We start from the raw sequence: 23,116 nt of genomic DNA on the forward strand, positions 1-23,116 counted from the left end.
ATCGGCAATAATGTATGCAACCGTAGAAGTTTAATATGAGATAATCGCAGGTTGGAAAATGGCATGCTTCGGTCGGAAGCGATAGTTACAGTGGAAAGCAGATTCGCTGGCTGCTGTTTATAATGGAGAATTCGAAACGTGATGCGGCGGTTGGATCCGAAAGAGCGGGCGTAATAATTAGGTGGTAAAATTAAACCGGAGGAGAGAGAGCGCAGCGATCCCTAATTCGCGTTGAAAATTAAATTTCATATCTGGATCGAATCCGAATCGATGACCAAAATACGATACCGATTAAATGTGCGAATATATCCGAGGGACTTGGGGAAATAATCGTTCCCACGTTTCCTGGGACGTTTTACTTGTGTTAAAATTGTTGTTTGATTTTCTCTTTTTTTTTCTCATCTCGATCATCGCTCTTTAATTATTATCCGCAGACCAGGTATACGTACGTAGCCACGGGTGTTTTTTGGCCGATGATAGTTTATTTTCTACGATCTGAATAGAAACTGTCTCTACACCGTCTATTATCTCTTCTCTCTCTTCCCTCTTTCGATGATCACGAGATTCAACAAAAGGTATTTAGCACGTTAGGCCTGGAGACAATTCGCGTGCGTAGTTATGAGAGGCAAAGCGGATAGTTTGGAAGTCTCGACCGTATCGAGTGAGACACACATCGTGAACTACGATTATGATCACCTTGACACAGTTTCTGCGGACTCGAGATAAAGGCGGCAAATTTTCTATTTCGTTTTTTTCTAGTTCTTTTTTCTTGTCCTCAAACGTAATTTGGACGACAATACACGCCACGTACGTTTTAGATAATATTAATAGCGATAATATAATAATCCCGTGGGTGACCCAAATATCCGAATGAAAATACGATGTGAAAAGAAAGAAGTGTTTCTTTGTGCATGTTCAAGTTTCGGAAATGCCAATATCAAGGTTCCAGTTCGTACGAGACTATCGTGGAATTATTTCTTCCTTTCTCTCACCTCGTTCAATCTTTAGCTCTTCCTTTCTCTCCTCGAATTAACCCTGAGGCGACACGCGGACAATTAGAGGAGAATTTGAAGATCATTCAGAAACTGAAGATGTGAAACACCCGAAAACGAATTAACCTACACCTCCATTCTTTCCACCCTCCACAGCGAAAAAGGTACGGCGTTTGGTGAAATTTTTTGCACACTTGGTCTTCGGATTTTGCTGATTTTTGGGCCAAAAGTGAAGTAGTTCAAAAATTAATTGTATAACACTTTTCTAACGTATTTTGACACCAAGAATCCGAATCTGAAAGAAAAATTGAACTATCTTGTTTTTCTCACCAAAAATTTGAGGATATCTCTGCGTCAGAATATTCGAACTTCTCAATTCACCAGCGAACCCGAGTATTACTGGAGTCAGCGTAGCCAGCAGCGTAGCGTTTTGTTGTGAGACGTCACCTTCGGGGCTGAGCAGAGGTGACTCCCCACAACAAGACCCCTCGCTCGTGGCTACCTGACTCCAGCTCAACTCGGGCTCGCTGGTGAATTGAGAAAATCGAATATTTCGACCTATGCATGGACTGCGACGAATCAAAGTGGGACTACGACTAAAAGCAATCGATGTTTCTTAATTTTTCTGCTCCCAACAGCGAATAATTGATGATTTCTCGATCGATTGCATGAGTAGATGATTTTGGCTTTCAGACTTGGATTCCTGAGCTGATTATACGTGAGATTACTCTTGAAAAACCAAAAAAAAATCGATTTTTGAGCAAACAAAAAATCAATTTTTCGGCCAAAAGTAAAGTGGTTTAAAAATTGATTGTATTACACTTTTCTGACGTATTTTGACCTCAGGAATCCGAATCTGAAAGAAAAAATGACCTATCTCGAAAATTGACCGAGTTATCGCCAATTTTCAGCTTTTTGGGGTCAAAAATAAAAAATGGATTTTTTAATCTATATTAATGTAATTTGAGCTAAGGAATCTGAATCTAGAAGAAAAATTGATCTATCTATAAAATTTATCGAGTTATCGCCATTTTTAGGCATTTTTTTGTATAAATTTGAGGATATCTCGAAGGGAAAAAATCGTAGCTCAATTTAGACAACGGATTCGTGTTCCTGAGGTCAAAATACGTAAGAAAAGTGCCATACGATCAATTTGAAAAAATAAAAATTTTTGGTCAAAATTTGAAAAAATCGTAAGGGGTACACCTTGAAAAAATCTCAAATTTTGACCAAAAATTTTTATTTTTTTAAATTGATCGTATGGCACTTTTCTTACGTATTTTGACCTCAGGAACACGAATCCGTCGTCCAAAATGAGCTACGATTTTTTCCCTTCGAGATATCCTCAAATTTATGCAAAAAAATGCGAAAAAATGGCGATAACTCGATAAATTTTATAGATAGATCAATTTTTCCTTCAGATTCGGATTCTTGAGCTCCAATTACATTAATATAGACTAAAAAATCAATTTTTTTTTTTCGACCCCAAAAAGCTGAAAATTGGCGATAACTCGGTCAATTTTGAAGATAGATCAATTTTTCTTGCAGATTCGGATTCCTGAGGTCAAAATACGTCAGAAAAGTGTAATACAATCAATTTTTCCACTACTTTACTTTCGGCCCAAAAATCGCTATAAATCCCAATCGGTATACCTTGGATTCTTTGGATTTTTGGGCCAAAAAGGTAGTTATGAAACTTTCTTAACGTATTCTGACCTCAGGAATCTAAATCTGAAAGCTAAAATCATTTACTCATGCCATCGATCGAGTGATCATCAATTATTCGCTATTGGGAGCATAAAAATTAAGAAATATCGGTTGGTTTTAGTCGTAGACTCATTTGGATTCGTCGCAGTCCATGCATGGGTCGAAATATTCGAATTTTTCAATTCACCAGCGAACCCGAGTTGAGCTGGAGTCAGGTAGCCACGAGCGAGGGGTCTTGTTTTGAAGCGTCACCTCTGCTCAGCTCCCAAGGTGACGTCTCACAACATAGCGCTACCCTGCTGGCTGCCCTGACTCCAGCAAAGCTCGAGTTCGCTCGTAGACCAACAAATTCGAATATTTCGACGCAGAGATATCCTCAAATGTATGGTAAAAAAAGCGGGACAGATCATGTTTTATTTTAGATTCAGATTCCTGAGCGCAAAATACGTAAGAAAAATGCCCTACGATCAATTTTAAAAATATTTTATTTCTGGCCCAAAATCGAGAAAAATCCAAGGTTCACCCGTTTGGATTTCTTCGATTTTTGAGCCATAATTCCACATTTTATCGCGGAATACGTTCATTACCAATCTAAAATAATCTACCCATCAAAATGGTCAAGTTATTCTCAATCTTTTGTATTTTAGAACGAAAAAATTGGGATGTCTCAATTTGTTTTAGCACGTGACAACCGACAACATACGAGTTGCCTTTTACTTTATTCAGGCTGTCAAAATGCGGAGCTAAGATCCAATAATTAGACATTATGAGCGATCTACTAGCCTCTCCGATCAATTATAGGGCCGCCTAACGAATGTAATCGACTAAAATCTAACACTCGAAGAAGTGAAAGTCACCAAAGATATTGTCCTACGTAAGGGGTGCAGGTGTAATAAGTAGTTGGGAAAAATTCATCTCGTTCGCCCCAGATCCTTGTGATTTTCGCTTTTTCCCACTTAACTCGAAAGTCATTCAACGTTTTCGTTACGCTCGTTGAACTTTCCCGACGAAGGAAGTCGTCGATATAGAGTCGTTCGAATGTGATTTCGTTTCTAATTTTTTATTTCGGTACCACCGTGTAGATTATATTCGTTACATACGCAACGTACGTTCACCGTACATCACGTACGGTGGGTATGAAGAGTGAAAGAGTAAAAGCTACCATATAAGTGTAAGAGAGGAGGTTTCGAGGGGCGGGCGTGTCTTACATGCAGATACGAGTAGCGTGTTCTTTTACCATCTCTCGGATCTAATTACCGAAGAATGTCTTTGTGCCGTTGAAAAGAGCCGCCTTCGTTCAATATTTCGATTCTACATCTCGAGAGCTCTACCACCGGTGTCGGTGTATTTAAAACATTTTCAAGAGCGATGTCGATGATCTCCCTTCGTTCGTTTCATTCGAACGGGAAGGGTGAAAAATCGCGAAACGCGTGTCACTGGTACTCGACAGTTCGTTGAATTCGACACGAAGGTGAGGGAATCGTAATTACGAGGTTCAAGTTCAAGATCACGTTTAGGGGCCACGTGCCATACGCGGAGTTTTACCTTGCCGAGGCATTCATGCGGCGTTGCGTGGGCGCAAAAATTCCAAGTAGATCCCAAGATTGATAGGCGTGGTCGGTGGTCCCGGTCGACTAGCGCTTACTCAATACTCCATTCGACGAGTATTATTAACCGGCGATCAGTCGAAGGTAACGGGGCGATGAGAGGGAGGTGAGGAAAAAATTTTGCGAAGCAGATAAAAGCAATCGATTCGGACTCACCTCTCGCGCCTGATCCTCGATGTTCCTGAGGACGGTCAAATTCCTGATGGTAGCTTTCCTGGTTTGGCAGGCCGTTTCCAAACGGAGCGCGGCGTTTCCAACTTCGCTGAGAAGTCTGCGGGCTCGTTCGAGTGATAATCTAAACATTGGCCAAAAGGGTGAGATCGTCGGTAATTTTTAACACGTCACTCGTCGGAGCTAAGTAACGAGATGCACGATCCAATGATCCCACCTGACTTGTTCGACGTGTCGGATTCCCGTCGCACGTTCCTCGAGGTTCGCTATCACTTGGTCCGCGTGGGCCGGGGTTCGTTTCACGGTTGGATCGGTGAGCAATCTGCTGAGCGGCACCAGCGGTCTGTGGACGGTGGAACACTCCTTGAGCTCCGACATGGCGAGGGCGAGTTTCCTACCGGCGGCCTGCCACTCGGACATGACCGAGTCATATTCCTGAAAAGATATCGCAACGGACCGTCAGAACGACGGATCGGCGTTACCCCCGCGACCTCCGAAACGGCGTCGGGGTCTCAATATATCCGACGCGTTTGCGGGCGGTACGGGACACATCGGCCGATTTTCAACCGTTCGAGCGATTTCGATTCCTCTCCGGGGGATCCAAGGGGAACCGCTGACGTCTGTCAATTAGAGTCAGCTGACGTGTTTACGTCCCGGAGCGGTTTCTCCGCAATCCCGTGGACACGATTTCGAGTTGGATTCGTGGTGCGCTCGAGGGACTTTGCCCAACTTACCGCTGCTCCTCGTTCCGATCGATCGGCCGCCGATTTCCGAGAAACCGGCCTACATACATCGCTTGCAACAAATTTATTTCCTAATTCCTCCGACGAACCTCGGAGTACGAGAGAGGCCCGCGATCCTCGAGTAATCGGAGATCGGTAAACAATCGGAACGGACTCTGCATCGGAATCGGGCGAAACGCTCGCGCGTAATACTCAAGATTTTACTTGCCTTAAAAAATGCGATCCAATCGGAACGATCGGGGGCTTCGTCCCGCCTCGGAATAAATCTACCGATCGTCGTATCGTCGACGACGATGATCTGAAGGAGATAAAAAACCGAATGAAACGAGACGGTGAATAAGGAACTTGATTGATGATCGGAGGAGACTCACCTTGATTTGACTGCGGGGTAACAGCGGTCTGCCAGGTGCCTCGGTCGCGGAATCCCGAAGAACCAGAGTCTGCGAGATCCTCAAGGTACCCTAAAGGTGGGAGTGATTAATTCTTCTTCTTCTATCTCCTTCATTGAACTTTTGACTCGTGATTTCTTACCCGCAGAAGGCATAACGCGTTGTCAAGGAGATCCAGCTCCTCGGACGGTCCGCCGGTTACGAGGAGGGTAAACTGAGTATCCGACGCGTCCGCGCTGCGACAGCCGAAAAAAAAAAACGGGAATAAATAAAATGATAGAAACAAAAAAAAACGAACGAAAATACCGTGAGAAAAATAGTATTGACGCGTAGGTGCGGGGGCCGCGTGAAGAAGGTAACAATGAATGACCGTAAAACTGAGTAGTTTGGGATTTTATTACCCCACGTGCGTCGCTTGGCTAAAATATCGTAGAAAGTTAAAGGCTCTCATTGAGTTATGACGCGTGCACGCCTTTTCTATCCTTATCCAGTTTTTACACACCCATTCATCGGCGTGAAGCGTAACGCCGAGTTGTTCAACTTGCTACGATTAATATAACGACCTCCAGTAATTTAATTGAGACTCGTAAACACCGGAAACGCATCCTAATGAATTCGTTCGAATGTAAAGTTTTTGTCGTTCGCTCAAAGTTCGTCGGGTTACAGCGAGAAGCCGAATTCACGGTAATTTTTTATCCTCCTCATTTCTTACGCCGTTCCTTTTTTCACGGACTGCATCCCCTCGTTGTACGTTGCGCACAATGCCCCGTTGCATTAGCACCATTGTAAACCCGATCGTCCGTAAAGTGCCGCTATTATAGTCCACCCCGAGGATCTCAAAGGATCAAAAGCACGCGCAGCTTTCGGCAGAAGCGACGCAGCGTGGATCCAACGTCGCTCTTCGCCCTGGGTGGGCTTTACGATACTAGCATTCTAGCATTCTAGAATTCTAGTGGAATTTTATCCACGATATTCCAGTCGCGGTACGAAACGATCGGAAAATATTACCTGGGCAGGTGGGCGAGGTAGAGAATAAAAGTGGCAACTTCGACCGGCGAAAGAGCCTCCGTCGGTGAAACGGTGCTGTCGTACTCGAGAACTGGTCTTCCAGCTGAGTCCTTGTACCCTGGAAGAAAAAAAAAGAGTTGAAAAATAATAAAATTTACAACCGTAGTCTTTGAATTTTATGCTCGGAATGAAGAAATAAAAAAAAAAGAAATGGAATTAATTTCTATAATTATTGTTCGCCGCAGCAAAAGTGGCGTATCCGTACGTGCGTATGGTAAAAGCAATGATGTCATCAGCCGGGGTCGTTGCTGAGCAAGCGTTCGTTGAATATAAAATAAGTTGCACCGGTGCATCGCGTCGTAGGCATAGCGGCGATAGCAACAGCAACAGCAGCTGGAGCGGCGGGAGCAGCGGTATAGTAGCGAAAGAGCAAAGTACAGAGACCGATGGTGTTCGAATCGTTCCTCCGGGGCGTACACCTTGGGCGTAATAATTGAAGCACACGCGCCATAACTTTGCGTTTGTAAGGGCATTACTTGCACTTTGTAAGATAGGACAGGGTACCATAGTTACGTACATATATGTATATATATATACGACTCCAATGTACATAGCTGGTAGCTTATCCCGCAGCCGACGAGCGCTTCGTTCCTTACGTACAATACACGTATACAACGTATACGAACCGCCGCAAGAAGTTCAACGAGAGGGGTAATTACTTGACGAAGCTACGCCGCCAGCCAACGACTTACGTAACGCTGAATATAAGGGCTCGCGACGACCGGAGGCTAACCACCTCCGGGGCCTCCTCCCCCCCCCCCCCGATAAATCTCGACAGATTTATTTACTATTAAGAGCGTATCTCGACCTACCGACGCTTCTTAGCGCCTCAATTATATAATTAAACGACCCCGTGTACACCTGTGTAGCGCATAATCGAACAGACAGGAGAACGAATCGGCTGATAATGAAGAGAGAAATTACGAGAGACGTAAAAGAATCTGGTGAAAACCACCAATTTTTTTCACTCTTCGATTCTTCGATTACAGTTTCCGTAAAAAAAATGATTTATCGTAAATTTTCTGAAGCACGCTCGAGTAACAGTAGACCTCTCGTACACGCGTACTCGTACGAGTTAGTTTATACTCGTTAGTCGTAACAGCGGTGAACGGTGGCGGGGTGGCAGCGACGGAAAACGATAAAGGACGACCTTCGATTAACCCCTGGGAATTTTTTGCCACATATAATACTTCGTTACAGGCATACTTCCCGCCGTATGTACCTCCGCTAGCGGTCATCGTGGACGTGACGTTATCGCGGCGAAGCCCCGCGGTACACACCGCTGCTTAGAAATTGAAGGAAAGGAATCGACGCCCGCGAGGGAAACGAGACACACGTAGGAGAGAGAGTCGCACAGGTAGGAGAGAACGAAGCGGTTTCCGCCGATTTTTGGGCTCCCCTCGGGGATTTTCGCGAGCTCGTTCCCGAGGGAGAGACGTGTGCGCGCTCGGGCGCTCGCGGGCGGGCGGGTGCAGAAAAGCACGTAGAGATTTACCGTTCTCGAAGGTGAGTCGGAGTCACGGGGTGACTCGCTGACACGCGTTCCATCGGCGACTCGAACCTTCGGACTCTCGTCGTCAACTCCCACGCCCCCGGAGGATCCGGGGACAGTGTGTCGAGCCCGCGGTAACGAGTCCAATTACCCCGTGTAACTCTGAACCAACGGGGGCGGGGGGGAGGGCGGCGTATCGTACGCGAAATCGTCGCAACGCCGGGTGGAAGAAAAATTGCCGTTCGAAACTCCCCGCGGGTATTGCGGGCGGTATTTTAATAAAATCGAACGATTTTTTTTCTCTCGTCGGCCTCCGGCGGTCCCGCGCCGCTCGAATCCCATCGGCGTTTCGAGGCCGTCGGTCAGAGACAGCGCGATTTTCGATCGACGATCCTCCGAGGGTCTCTTCGTCCGCGCGTTGCAGCTGCGTTGCGATGCGTTCGCGCTTCCCACGACACAGTTTTACGTCCGAGCCGGTCCGCGGGTCTCGCGTACGCGAACCACCGAGAGATCGTATCGGACGTATGGGATGAGGAATTATCCATTAGCCACAGGGCCGGGACTCCTCCCTACTTATCGTTAACCGTACCTACGCCGCAACGCCTAACGTGATAGATCTGGGTCGCCAATTGGTCGTACACACCTTTCCTACGCTTCCAGCTTTTCATTACACACTAGGAATCGTCGTGCGCATCGCGGACCGACTTCAACCCGCCGATAATTGCATAAATCTCTCAACCTTTCATCGCGTTAATTTATTTAATTACCGCGAGGGATAATCCCCCCCGTCTAATCTCACCTCTTATTTTCGAGGTCCTCGAGAAAACGGATTCCTCGCGAGAGGGGGGGAGGGGGGGTCGAGTTATGGGCAGGTAGGTGGGGTACGTGTGTGCATGCGTCGGCTAAGGAGGTCAGAGGCATCAATAATATCGAACGCGTCGTGTAATTTACGGCACGTTCCTCTCTCGACTTTACAACCGTTCGGTTCTTGCGGAGAAAATGATTTTTCGCACGATCCGGAGAAGAGCGCGAGCTGCGAAACTCGCGCGTTTCGCCCACCACCCCCCCCCGCCGCCCCGAAAAATATCGCGGGAAAAAATAATTCGGCTCAGGTAAGGTGGACGGATGTCGCGCGCGTAACTACCGTTGGCTCGTTGCGATGATATTCCGAAGGAGGGAAAATCGATTCGGTTCATCGTTCGCACCGCGTTAACGTATATCCGGAGAATATTATCGAAGCGCCGTTCGAATTAACTCGGCTATTATTTTCCACTCTATTAAATATACGATCGTATGAGTTCGATGCATTTTACAAAGCAACATTCGCCGTCCCGTTTCATTGAAATAATTCATCGAACCGCCCCGCGATGCATGCGGCGGCGTAATAGTTCACAGCACGTACGGTCTCCTCGCGCGTTCCCCCTATCTCTCCAAAGACGGTCTTATAACTTAGCTCCTATAAAACCTGGTCTCGGGCGGATTATTATACAGTTACACGCGATATTCATGTGCGGAGTCTCGGTGGTGGTTGGCCGGTGGTGCCTCGGCCTACGAGTAGGCAGGCAATACGATATGTCCTCCTCCTCCTCCTCCTCCTCACCCCGTGTACACGTATACGAGGTGCCCCGCTGTACGGGTGGCTAAGTAACGCGAATCCGCGGGTCTACGTATCCCGTGCGGAGGAGCTGCTGCACAGCTCCTCGCGCCTGCAGTGTAGTACAGTAGACAACACCAGTGCGAGTATGCCAGCTATGGAGTTTAAGGTAGATAGGTAGGTAGGTAGGTAGGTAGGGTAGGCACACCAGAGAAACGAAGTTACTTTTACGCCGTTGCTGCTGCACTCGTGTGTACCATGTATATCCGGCGAGTCGTAGACGGTAGGTAGGCGAATACCGTATAGCGTGTAGCCGGTACTTTCAGTCGCGTACGACTTACGAGTGTAACACGGCAAAACGGCTACCGCCGCAAGAAATCTCTGCCTCTCGGGTATTAACCGGCGAAGCTCCGAATACGAAAGGGGCAGCGAACGCGCGACGTGCCCGCGCTTCGATGCCGTGTGAATCTCGTATTCGTACGCGGCGCGGGTGTGTCCCAGCTTCCGCATGTACCGCATATCTTTCGCCTGGCAGCACTCGGGGATACCGAGGATGGAAGAAATTCACCTTCGCCGAGGATCCCGCGCCTCTATTTTTCCCCAAATCGTCTCGAAATTTCGAGAGAAAATGCGTCCCTCTTCCATTTCGCGTCTTCTCCCTTTTCTCCCGGTTTAGCCGATGCTTTTGCAATGCACGTAAGAACGAGTGTAATAATCGGAGAGCGCGCGGTGCGAATGAGCGAACGACTAAGAGCGAGACGGAGTCGTCGGCGTCGCAGCCGCCGTTGGAGACCCCTTCGCCGCTCGCGAAGAGTAAATTTGTATCTCGATTATTCAACGGGTCATATCCGAGTAATTAGAAATCTCATTGTTGTAATTACAATTTACGAGAACGGCTGAAGGAATTTCAATTTACCTGGTAACGTGAGACCGCAGCTTGTAAGCAGGTGCTCCGAAATATCGTTTATACTCCTGGGCGGCGTGAGGTCCTCTCCTTTTTTTCTCGAACCTGAAAAAAATTCGAGAAAATTATTTATTTTTTTTTTTTTTTCCACCATCCACGAACGATCGAAAAAAAAATATATATTTCCGATCGATTGAACGTATTCTCACATCCTCGGACGATGCAGACGCTTTTATCGGCGTTGGATTTCGTCGTCGAAACTGTTTGTTTATTATTTTTATTTTTTTTATCTTTTGAAGCAGATCGTCATTCGATACGAATATGTTGGAGCGCGAAGGAAATAGAGAGTGAATCGTGACGAAATGCTCAGCGAGCGGATTTACATTCGTTAGCTAATTTCTAACAGCTGTGCTTGTACCGTTGATATTCAATATTTTAACACGTATCGTGTGTCTCTTCAAACGGATCCATCGACCGACTAACGTCGTCGAAACATGTGGACGATTACTGGCCGGTTGTGTGTACAGCTGCGTTTCGAAAATATAAACGATTCCGACTTACTCTCGTACACGGCGTCGTTTGAAATGAAAAAGAAGATACGAATTTTCACCGATTTCCGTCACTTTCTTACGGAATTGATTCGCGCACGTTGCACGAATCTGATAGAAATTCCGAGAGAATGAAATACGACGCCAATAACGTGTTTTCTAAAACCACACCTACGTATATGAAAACGGCAATTCCAGACAACCCGACACATTCGCGTACGTACGCCGGAGTTGTAGATTACGCGGAACGAGACGCGTGCCTCTGAACGATGCGATGCGGAATTACCTTAGAAAGTAGGGAACGAGTTTCGCGTAACGTTGTCTCGATTCGACGAATATTATTGGAGGAAACGGGGGTGAATTTCAGCAAAAGGTGATCGCTACGGTCGGATACGTTCGACGTAACTTGGACCGGGGAATGGAAAAGCGACACCGATACCCGGTTGGCAATGAGAGGCGATTACAATTAAGGGCGCGTACGTATCGGAGTCGGAGGTAGAAGTTGATCGGCTGCGATCCCATGTCAAGTAAATGTAAGCCGGCGTCACGATCAGATATCATTTACAAATTATGCGGGGATTTGTAATTATCTGTTATATCGATCTCCCGAATGTCCGTGTACCGTGGCGCTGCCGGTGTATAGCCGATCCGCGAGACGTTGGACGTTGACGTTACGTACGGCGTAGAAACGGACGCGACTTCGAATCGTTTCCATCGCAGAGGAAAATAGGTTGAACGGATGGGGCGCAATTGCGGAATAGATACGAGAGATACCGACGTTAAAAATGAAAGTAGAATAAAACGAATCGAAGAAACGAAAAGAAAGGAAGGGGGGCGGGGGGGAAAAAATAATCGTTATCGGGATGAAAAAATAACGAAAGAATCGTGGGAATTCCGTGGACAGAGTTAACCGAGATAAATAGTTACCTAGATACGGATATCCCCCACGTAACCATAATGTGAATCTCGCTTATTGTTAGGCCCGTGGAAGTGCAGCCATAGGCGCCACGTGGGATCGTGGATATCGGGGTCAGGGCGGGTCGCCGACTGCAGCAACGACGACGACGACGACGACGACTACTTCGATGGCCATGCAATGCGCTCAATCGGTTTTTCTACGTAGAGATAGGTAGATACCTCGTCTCCGTGTACCACATCATGCTTTCGTATACATATTATACGACGTTATACAACGATTAGTTTCTGCAAGGATCGCGAAGGATGTTGCGCAACTAATTGAGACGTTAGCCTCGTTAACGCGGCGCGCCGGCAACGTCCGTTCAAATTATTTATCAAGTGAATTTACACAGTCCGAGTTTAGCGTACGGCGTTGTAGGTAGAGACGTTCGAAGGGGAAGAGTGAAATGAAAAAAAAAAAAACGTAATAACGGATGAAATAAAATATACCGAAAAAAAGACTCGAAGAATCCTTTCTGAAACGTTTATATCTAGGTATGTCGCGTAATTTTTGTCCGCTCGGCATTGTAGATTTCAACATCAGAAGCTTAATTACGAGACGTTAATTACGTAGACGAGTTAATACCTCAGTTTCGCTCGTACACCGCGTGCCCCGGCGTCTCGTCGACTTGCGTAACGTAACGTAACGTAACGTAACGTAAGCCCAAGTAAAACGTACGGCGAACCGTACAACCGTTGTGGGAATTCGCGATGCCTGAAGCGCGAACGTTTCGAGATCGCCTTGGGCATGGCCGGCGAAGTGGGGGATAACGATTGAACGAAGTTGTGTATGGAAAAATATATGAAATACCGCGGAGTCGAGAAGAGAGGAAAAAATATGGAAAAAAAAGAAAAAGCAAAAACAAAAAAAAACCAAACACATGTAAAATTACATTATGTAAGGAGGAGAGTCTCGCCGAGGAGAAGGATGACTTCGGCGCGTTGTACCTCCGCGGGATCGACTCGAATGAATTTAGTCACGCAATCGGGGTGGTTCGCGCCGCCTGACGTCATTCTACCTGCATAAATATGCATATTGTGCTATCGTTCAGGGGTCCCCAACCTGCCTCAATCGCACCGAGCCGCCAACAGCGACGCGGAGTCGAGCGAGACTCGATGAAAATTTTTAAAGGGATGATAAAATTTGATTTTTTTTTCCTATTTCACAGCACCGCACAGCCGGAAGATCTCTTTGCGCATACGAGGGATAAAATATTCACGAACCTATAACACCGAGAGTCGATTAGACCGACGAGGTAGAACATTCCGACGACTGCATCCGCGCGAGCCGTGTAATCGACGAAAAATTATTACCAGTTGATAATGAAAGGCTGTTTATCGTTGGCGAGTGAAAATTGGGGACGGGAAGTAAAAATAGAAAAATGGGTGGAACGTGAAAAAAGAACAAAAAAAAAACACAAGACCAGGTTTACTCCACGTGACGCACGCTGTCGCGAACTGGTATAAACTCTATAGCGAACCGTTGAGGACATTAACTCCGCGGGAGGTGGTGGTACAAATGCGTGCGGATAATGAAAAGAGTGTATCGAGGTCAACGATACGTAATCGAGCGCGCTGTCGCACCGTGTGGGTACACACGATGCAAGATCTATACGTACACGCAAACGAAGGCGGTGAACGCGGTGCGATAAGTCGAACAAAGAGATCATAGGACTGGTTTCCGATTCCGATCGATCGTCTCCCTTCCTCGCGACGCGCCGTGCGAAATTTTATTGCCCGATCTTCTTCGCGTCGTCCCGCGACGCCGGGGGTATCAATAATTGAGAAATTCAATGCCAGGTTTAACGAGCGCAACGCGTTATCGGAATATCCCCAGCGTGTTTTTTCCAGATACGTTTCATCCGTTCGCGTTTCACATCACAGCCAAGGAATTTATACCTCCGACACGTTGACGGGGAATAAGTTGCACACGCACCGTGTGCTAAGTTACGTTTATACAGTACTTTATGAAACGTCGCGTTGCTTTTGCCTTCGCCTTTTATTAGGTATATATTCTACACCGCGAACGATCGCTATCGAGCGGGTATGCGAGCCACGATACGCCTCGCCGAATGGAATCCTCCTCCGCGTTCGCTTCTTCGAAGAAAATCCCTCCGTTTTTTTTTTTCAAGGGTAGCGCCGAGCGTTTCGATACGCCGAAAGCGACTCGCGAGTTGGAAGAAAAAAAAAAAAAAAGGAAAATTTCAGCGGGGACTTTTTTTCTCCATCCCCGTGGGTGCGTCGAATCGCTGCTACGCGTGAGATCGGCGCAATTGCGCGAATGACACTAGCAAAAGTGGCAACGTCAGCGATACCGGCAGAAGCGATCAATGATCTCATTAAATTTAAGATCCAATTACGATTGAAGAACGTGGATAAATCGACGGGTGGTTAGAAGGCGAGATACGTGTGTACACGTACGTACGTACGTACGCGGGTATAATCTCTGGCTATACGTGACACGGTTGTAATAATGATCGGCAATTCGCATGGCGGACATGTGTGCGGCGATACCACCTGCAGTAATCAACGTGAAATTAAATCGCCCTGGATTATAATTTCACCTTTCGTTTTAGACACGTATGTCCGTACCGCAAAAACCATTCTCATTGTTTTCTACATCCTCGTATCGGCGAAAGATACAATTCTTCGATATCGCCTTGCGGAGTCCCGTTTTTATTCGAAATGCAGAAATAACCCGGGTTCGGAGCAGAGTGAGCCGGTCTCCAACGGCGTTGCTCGGGAGATACGGTCTCGTTGATATCACAACGGTGATATACAATTAGCATAAATTAATTTGCCACGCTGTATCCACGCGAGTTGATTGAGTGGTCGTACGTACGGTCGGAGGCCGATACAGATCTGTTCTCCACTGCGTGGACACCGGGTATCCGTTTGATCCCATTATTATCGAGCATTGTCTCCCGATTGTCTCGTAAAATAGACTTTGCACCGCCAAGACAAATAACCGAATCGCTACCGCGCGTTCGATTCCAGGTAAGAAAGTTGGCGGTGAATTTTATTTGGCGCGGAAAATTGGCGATGCGGGAGGGCGTGCGTTCGATGCCTCGTACTTGACTGATTGGAATCGCGTCGTCGTCCTGCTGAGATGAGTCGACGAGCGTTATCCGCAAAGTGCAGAGAACCCGGTGGTCGAGTTGAGCTATCGCCGGTAGTTGGTATGCGGTGGTTGGGAAGAGCCGGAGGTCGCTGGCATCTCCCTTGATCTTCCGTCCACGTACGGAGCGCGAATCTCTTACCAGTTTCCATTTTAGTCAGAACTACTTCCGCACAGCTTCCAATTCCAGACTTTCAGAAAACCAACCGGCTAGGAGATAGTTTTATACGTGATCTTTGTTTTAACGAGAAACGGAAACTAGATTGAAAAATTCTTCGCTGAACGATTTTAAAACCAATCGAGTTAAAAAACTTTTTCACCCCCCCCAACCCCTCCCCTCTTTCTTTCTCTATTTATCGTACGAACGTTGAACTTTGGATCGAGTCGGTCCTTCCTCGTCCTAGGGACGCGGGATAAAGCTCCGCTACCCAACAACCCGTGTAATGTCCGAGAGTTTATTTGGATCGTTGGAGATCCCCGGCCGACTGCGGTCACGGTCGCTGACTTGGAAATTTTTTAACCGTCGAAACGTTACCACCGCTCTTGCGACGAACGGGGCGATCGCGAGCTACGCGGGATGCGATAGAGTCTCCTAAGACCCCGAACTTATCGAGAGAGAAAAAATTCGAAACCCTTTTTCGTTCCTTTCAGCGTCGATTCGTCTCGTTTCCCAATCGGTATTTTGAAAATGAAGGCGTAGGTGAGCCGAGGCGTGCCAACGACAGGATTGAATTTTACCTCTGGCGCCTGTCACCCTCTTCTAGGCGTAGGTAAAGCGCGTACGTTGTACGGACATACCTGTACATCGTAATGCGTAATTAACGTAGTTGATTAACGACCAACCAATTGGTATGTGTCGAGTCTTTGAACGCTGTACTGCGGCGGCGGTGAGGAGGAAGGCTGGCAGGCGGGCGGGCAGGCAGGTAGGTAGGTAGGTAGCTGCTCGTACACCGGGAATACGAACAAGTAGCCATTCATTGACTTTCCTCAATGCCCCGTGCCTTTGGCCGTAAGTAAAACCGGCTCTAATGCCCCACCGTCGATTCCCATTCACACGAATTAATGCTCTTCATGAATCTCGTTGGATTCGTGTGTCGATTAAAAAAAAAATGAGAGAGATACGTTTCGAAACTGGGAGTGAAAAATGAGGGGCTAATCGTTACGGGGTTCGTGACGGACCGAAGAAGAGAACAACACCAAGCGGTACATACGCGTTCTGTTCTTCCGTACGGCTCCTCCGGAGTTTTTGAACGAAGCGGCGAATAAATTGTGTTCCGTCAGTCGGGAGAGGAGAAAAAATCGTCCCGCCCGAGACTGTTGACCCTTTACTTCGCGTTGCTTGACTTTATCTGGATAACCGCCGCGTCGCAACTTACAAAGAACAACAACAATGGCAGCAGCAACAACAACAACAACAACAACAACAAAGGCTACACGTATGCTCGCATCGGACATCGGTTTACCGTGAACGAGAAGCCGGCGAATGGAAGGTGTGGCACACGGTGTGGGCACAGGCGACGACTATCGCGAATTGAACATTGATCGCGATCTTGTCCGGTACAATGCGGTAAAGTGAGATGAATTTACTGCGATGTTTTGTAAGCGCGATAAAAAAATTGGAAGGAAAATATCGACAGCGGAATCGCGCGATGAGAAGATGAAAGATCTCCGGATTGAATTCGACATCTCTTTGGTAGAGGTCACATTTTTTTAGATAATATTTCGCGGTTCCGGTCCCGCAGTGATTCGGATATTTCGTAGTTCGGATGCTGTACTTAGCTCGAATGAAGCGAAGGATGGAACAGTGTAGAAATGAGCGTGTAGGAACGAGGCCCTCTCTTTCGCTTTACGATCGTATAACTATTATATATCCTCGATATGTCCGTCTTATAGGAGGTGTATAGAGTTGCTATTGGCGGTGGGATATTCGCATCAGTTTAATTACGCTATATAGAGAGGCTATGAGCTCCATATGTATCTGTTCATGACGATTATTATCACCGCTTTCCATAAGTAATAAGCAACGGTAGCCGGAGCACAACCGCATACATTAAACTTTCGCGAGGATCTAGATTTCCCGGATTTCGATCATCGCTCACTCCACTCGTGTGGTTCCCTGTTCTCGTCGCTGGGAAATGGAATATTTTCGACTATCGAACTACCGATTAGTCCGTTTTTTTGTTTTCCGCGATTGGGAATCAGGGAATATGCTGTTTTGTGGAGCTACGATTTGAAATTATAGAGACATCTCAATTTTTCTGCTTCAAATCGCGAAAAATCGTCGATAACTGGATTAATTTATAGATGGACGAGTTGAGCTCTCGAATTCGGATTCCTAGCTTTAAAATACATTAAAAAGTGCCATACAATCAAATTTAGAAAATGTTGGGTCTTTGGATTTTGCTGATTCTTGGGCCCAAAGTAAAGTAGTTTGAAAATTGATTGTATAACACTATTCTGACGTATTTTGACCCCAAGAATCCGAATCTGAAAGAAAAATTGAACAATCTTGCTTTTCTTACCATAAATTTGAGGATGTCTCTGCGTCGAAATATTCGAACTTCTCAATTCACCAGCGAACCCGAGTATTACTGGAGTCAGCGTAGCCAGCAGCGTAGCGCTTTGTTGTGAGACGTCACCTTGGGGGCTGAGCAGAGGTGACGCCCCACAACAAGACCCCTCGCTCGTGGCTACCTGACTCCAGCTCAACTTGGGCTCGCTGGTGAATTGAGAAAATCGAATATTTCGACCCATGCTTGGATTGCAAAGAATCAAAGTGGGTCTGCGTCTGAAACCAACCGATATTTATTAATTTTTATGCTCCCAACAGCGAATAATTGATGATTTCTCGATCGATTGCATGAGTAGATGATTTTGGCTTTCAGACTTGGATTCCTGAGCTGATTATACGTGAGATTACTCTTGAAAAACCAAAAAAAAATCGATTTTTGAGCAAACAAAAAATCAATATTTCGGCCAAAAGTAAAGTGGTTTAAAAATTGATTGTATTACACTTTTCTGACGTATTTTGACCTCAGGAATCCGAATCTGAAAGAAAAATTGACCTATCTTTAAAATTGACCGAGTTATCGCTAATTTTCAGCTTTTTGAGGTCGAAAAAAAAAAATTGAGTTCTTGATGTATTCTTATGTAATTTGAGCTCAGGAATCCGAATCCAGAAGAAAAATTGATCTATTCATGAAATTCATCGAGTTATCCCCATTTTTAGGCATTTTTTTGCATAAATTTGAGGATATCTCGAAGGGAAAAAATCGTAGCTCAATTTGGACAACGGATTCGTGTTCCTGAGATCAAAATACATAAGAAAAGTGCCATACGATCGATTTTAAAAAATAAAAATTTTTGGTCAAAATTTGAAAAAATCGTAAGGGGTACACCTTGGAAAAATCTCAAATTTTGACCAAAAATTTTTATTTTTTTAAATTGATCGTATGGCACTTTTCTTATGTATTTCGACCTCAGGAACACGAATCCGTCGTCCAAAATGAGCTACGATTTTTTCCCTTTGAGATATCCTCAAATTTATGCCAAAAAATACCAAAAAACGGCGATAACTCGATAAATTTTATAGATAGATCAATTTTTCTTCCAGATTCGAATTCCTGGGCTCAAATTACATAAATATAGATAAAAAAATCAATTTTTTATTCTTGACCCCGAGAAGCTGAAAATTGGCGATAACTCGTTTAATTTTAGAGATAGGTCAATTTTTCTTGCAGATTCGGATTCCTGAGGTCAAAATACGTCAGAAAAGTGCAATACAATCAATTTTTCAACTACTTTACTTTTTGCTCAAAAATCGATTTTTTTTTTGCTCAAAAATTGATGTTTATTCGCCCAAAAATCAATTTTTTTTTGGTTTTTCAAGAGCAACCTGAGGTATGATCAGCTCAGGAATCCAAATCCGAAAGCTAAAATCATCTACTCATGCAATCGATCAAGTAATCATTAATTATTCGCTGTTGGGAGCAGAATAATTAAGACACATCGAGTGGTTTTAGTCGTAGACCCACTTTGCTTCGTCGCAATCCATGCATGGGTCGAAATATTCGAATTTCTCAATTCTTCAGCAAACCCGAGCTGAGCTGGAGACCGAGTGGGGCAGACGTCGATTACCATCGACGAATTTGTGGCTGCAGAACTTTGCCGAACATTATGATATTTACACCGAAACGAGGGTTCGCCGTGAACTCCTATTGGTCGATACACCGTTCGTATCCTCGCACACGGATAATATCCCGGCTCGAACGGATAATATCCCGAGCGGTTTGTTGTGAGACGTCACCTCTGCTCAGCCCTGAAGGTGACGTCTCACAACAACGCGCTACGCTGCTGGCTGCGCTGACTCCAGCAGAGCTTGAGTTCGCTTGTAGACCAAAAAATTTTTATGTTTCAGAATTCCTCCAATTTTCAGCCCAGAAACCCGAACTTGCAAAGAGTATTCTTTTCGTTTCTAACGGCTTCTATTTTTCCTTGATTTTTGTCTCAAAATTAATGCTTGATGTGATATGTTGATTTTGCGTTGAACGTGTTTTACAAAAAGTGGATTCACGCATCAATTGTTTCAAAGCGCTGCGCTGAAGAGAAAAAATCAGATGGATTTTTTTTATCATACCTATCTTCAAGTAGAAGGTTCAAGCTTTAATTTGGTTTCAATTTCGTTTGATTCGGTGCATTTTTCGGGAAGTTACAAGCGTTTGAAGTTGACCATTTTCGCACAGGTATCGTATATTTTCTCTAATTCTTTTAATCATATAATACCCTGCACTCCATATACATTTACGAATGGGCATCAGCAGCCAATCAGCGTTTACTACGAAAATCCGTAGTAAAAGGGTAAAGAAAGGGGGACCAGACATTCCTTAGTAGTGGGTCAACAGTCGGTGTATTGAGGTAGGTCAGGAAGTTCAATCACCTCACGGTTTATTCAAATTAATCATATATGGGGTGTATCTTTGCCAAAATTGACGCAAAAAATCCGAAAAAAATTCTGGGAGTATCTAAATTTTTAAACCTATGAGTACATGATGAGTATGTCTTTGTATGATGGGTATATATGCACATACCTATGTAAAACTCATGTAAATGGGGTGTATTTTTGCCAAAATTGACATAGAAAATTAAAAAAAAATTCTGGGAGTATGTACGTCGTGAATTCTATAGGTACATGATGAGTATGTTCATGTATGGTGAGTATATATGTACATACCCATGTAAAACTCACGCGCATAGGGTATATTTTTGACAGACTTGACGTAAAAGAAAAAGAAAAGATTCTGGGAGTATGTACGTCATTAAATCTATGGGTACATGATAAGTATGGTCGTATGTGAAGGAAATGTCTACATAGCTATGTACAACTCAAGTATATATGGTGTATTTTTGACAAAATTGAAGCAAGGAAAAAGGGAAAATTCTGGGGATGTGTACGTTATTAAATCCATAGGTACATGATGAGTATGGTCGTATGTGAACGGAATATCTATATAGCTATGTACAACCCGGGTATATATGGTGTATTTTTGACAAAATCGACGCTAAAATTGAAGAAAAATCATGGACAACTGTACTCACCAAACCCCATACGAACTTCCTCCTCGTCATCGCTGTCGATGTGTTTGATCCCAGCGACTTCGAAGGTGTGACAAGACTCAGGTCTGCTCCTCGGACATCGACAATCCTCCGGGTTGCAGGCGCACGTAGCTTCCGCGGCGCACTTGCATCCCAGCAAAATATCGTCGCTATCGGCGTGTCTGCAGGAAGGGCACGGGAAGGGCAGATCGTCGAGGGAGACCCTCTCGATGGCTCGTTCGACACTCACGAGGAAAGTGCCGATGTATCCGGGTAAATCTTCGTCGCAAACAGCTTCGGGACGAAGATCACCGAGCCGATTCGCGAGGGCATCTTTTTTCTCGGAATCGACGATCACCGACTCCAGATCCGAGGGAGTTTTCAATTCCTGCAGACCCAAAGATCGAGCTTTCGTTTCCCACCTGGCACTGCAGCCCTTCCAATTTTCAACGGTCATCGGGGACACGCTCGTTCCTCTCTTGATTCTCGAAGCTTCGGGACGCGAGTCGACGCCGTCTTTGGAGGGACTCGCGTTCCGAGCTCGTCGACGTCGCTGTTCCGTTTTGGCGTCGTCGCTCCACGACTCGACGCTGGACGTCGAACGGGATTTCGACAATCCCGATTGGGACGGATTTTTGTTGTTGACGCGACCGAGTCGTTCGACGGAGTCCGGCCTGACGCGAGCCACCGGTGACTCGCTTCGACAAACGCCGTTTCGGAACGATATTTCGGCGTCGCTGGAACTACCGCCGCCGTGCTCCCGATTACCCACGCTCAACGGATGTCGTAACTCATCGCGCGAACGACGACGCGTACAACTCTTCGGACTCTGGGCACCCAGTACGACGTCGGTAGGTGCCGAATCCCGTATTTGGGAATCTCTCCAGTCCATGTACTCGTCCTCCCGGTCCCAGCCGAGGATCCCTGGGGCCCGCATCGACGATCGCCACACCAGGGCTATCTGAAATAAACACGTCTCTTTCATCGATCCGCGCAATCGCCGACGCATCCGATCATCCCCCGTCATATTTTCTCCAATGCGAAGCATCCTGCGAACAAAAATAGACTCACTTCGACGGGTTTCCGATCGAGACTAGATCGACGCTCCGTGGTCGCGCCCGTTGATTTCCTCACGCAGAGGTAGCATTCCCCGACGCGTATCGCCGAGGCTTCCAGTTCACCGAGGTGTACGACGAGTCCGACACCGCCCAGAGTCAGGGGCCACCCCTTGGGTACCACAGCCTCGTTACCCTGCGGCAGAATAAAAAAAAAATATCCCAATAAAAATCGGATGAAGTCACGGAGCTTTTCGTTCGCCGACGACGTCGACTTCCCCCGAGCGAGAGTCGCGGATGGATCGAGACGAGGAACTGCCCCAGATCCCGGCGTTGGCGCTATACGGAATTATCGAGCGAACGGGGTGGGGGGCTATCGCGAAATTTCATCTGCAATATGGACAGATGTATTCGATCCACGGATACCTGGACAAACGACGTGCGCAAGAAGCGAACTGAATGCCTCATTGTCGGCAGCACCCGCCCCCGGAGCGCTCAACAATTTATGATAACAACCGTAAGCAGCCGATGCAGCGTTATGCGGCGCGCACCGAGTGCAGCAGCCTCCGCGGAACAGATCCAAACGATCGAAATGATAAGCGCGAGCTTCTGTCACCGCCAGCTCCACATCGCCTCGTTAAATACCTTCTCTTCTCTCCACCGGGTCCAACTCTACGCGAAATTTTTAGATCCTCGATCCTTCCCGACACCGCTGTGCGGTGCAATGCGATTTTGAAGACGTAGTTGTGTACAGCTACTCTGAATAACAAGAACGAGATTACGTCGCAGATTTGAAGAAGCCGAGACACGGGGTGTGGCCGGGCAATAACGACGCCGGAGAAACGAGAACGGAGGTTTCGAATTTTCGAATCGACGATTCGGTCTCTCGGAAAAATTGAAAAAAAGAAACGGCGAAACGAACGGAAAAATCACAGCCTCTCGTGTACTTTATCGGCGTCGAGGAAATGAGTTCGGCGAGTAATTAGCACGGGTGGTGGAAGCGAGCGAGCATAGCGAGTCGTAGGGCGGTGACGCTAATTAGCGCAAACATTTGCACAGTAACTTGTCGCGAGTGGCGGCAAGGTTTCGAGTTTCGTGAGGACAACGAGGCGGCTCTCCTTGACCCGATCATGAAAGTCGGCGAACCATTATAAAAGAAATTGTTATTAAGTTTCGCAA

At 46.2% G+C, this 23,116-nt stretch overlaps 1 protein-coding gene across 1 annotated transcript in view; it reads right to left on the reverse strand.

Moving 5' to 3' along the window:
- Positions 1-23,116, reverse strand: part of LOC105692398 (rho guanine nucleotide exchange factor 40-like) — a 121,611-nt gene that overhangs the window by 32,765 nt on the left and 65,730 nt on the right. Inside the window, 9 exon segments of the mRNA XM_048659852.1 lie at positions 4,463-4,601; positions 4,695-4,912; positions 5,429-5,518; positions 5,592-5,681; positions 5,752-5,845; positions 6,618-6,735; positions 10,680-10,772; positions 20,886-21,843; positions 21,954-22,133. Of these exon segments, the coding sequence (XP_048515809.1) occupies positions 4,463-4,601; positions 4,695-4,912; positions 5,429-5,518; positions 5,592-5,681; positions 5,752-5,845; positions 6,618-6,735; positions 10,680-10,772; positions 20,886-21,843; positions 21,954-22,133 (1,980 nt within the window).

This window comes from Athalia rosae, chromosome 8, assembly GCF_917208135.1.
Source record: "Athalia rosae chromosome 8, iyAthRosa1.1, whole genome shotgun sequence".
Classification (NCBI taxonomy): Eukaryota; Metazoa; Arthropoda; class Insecta; order Hymenoptera; family Athaliidae; genus Athalia; species Athalia rosae.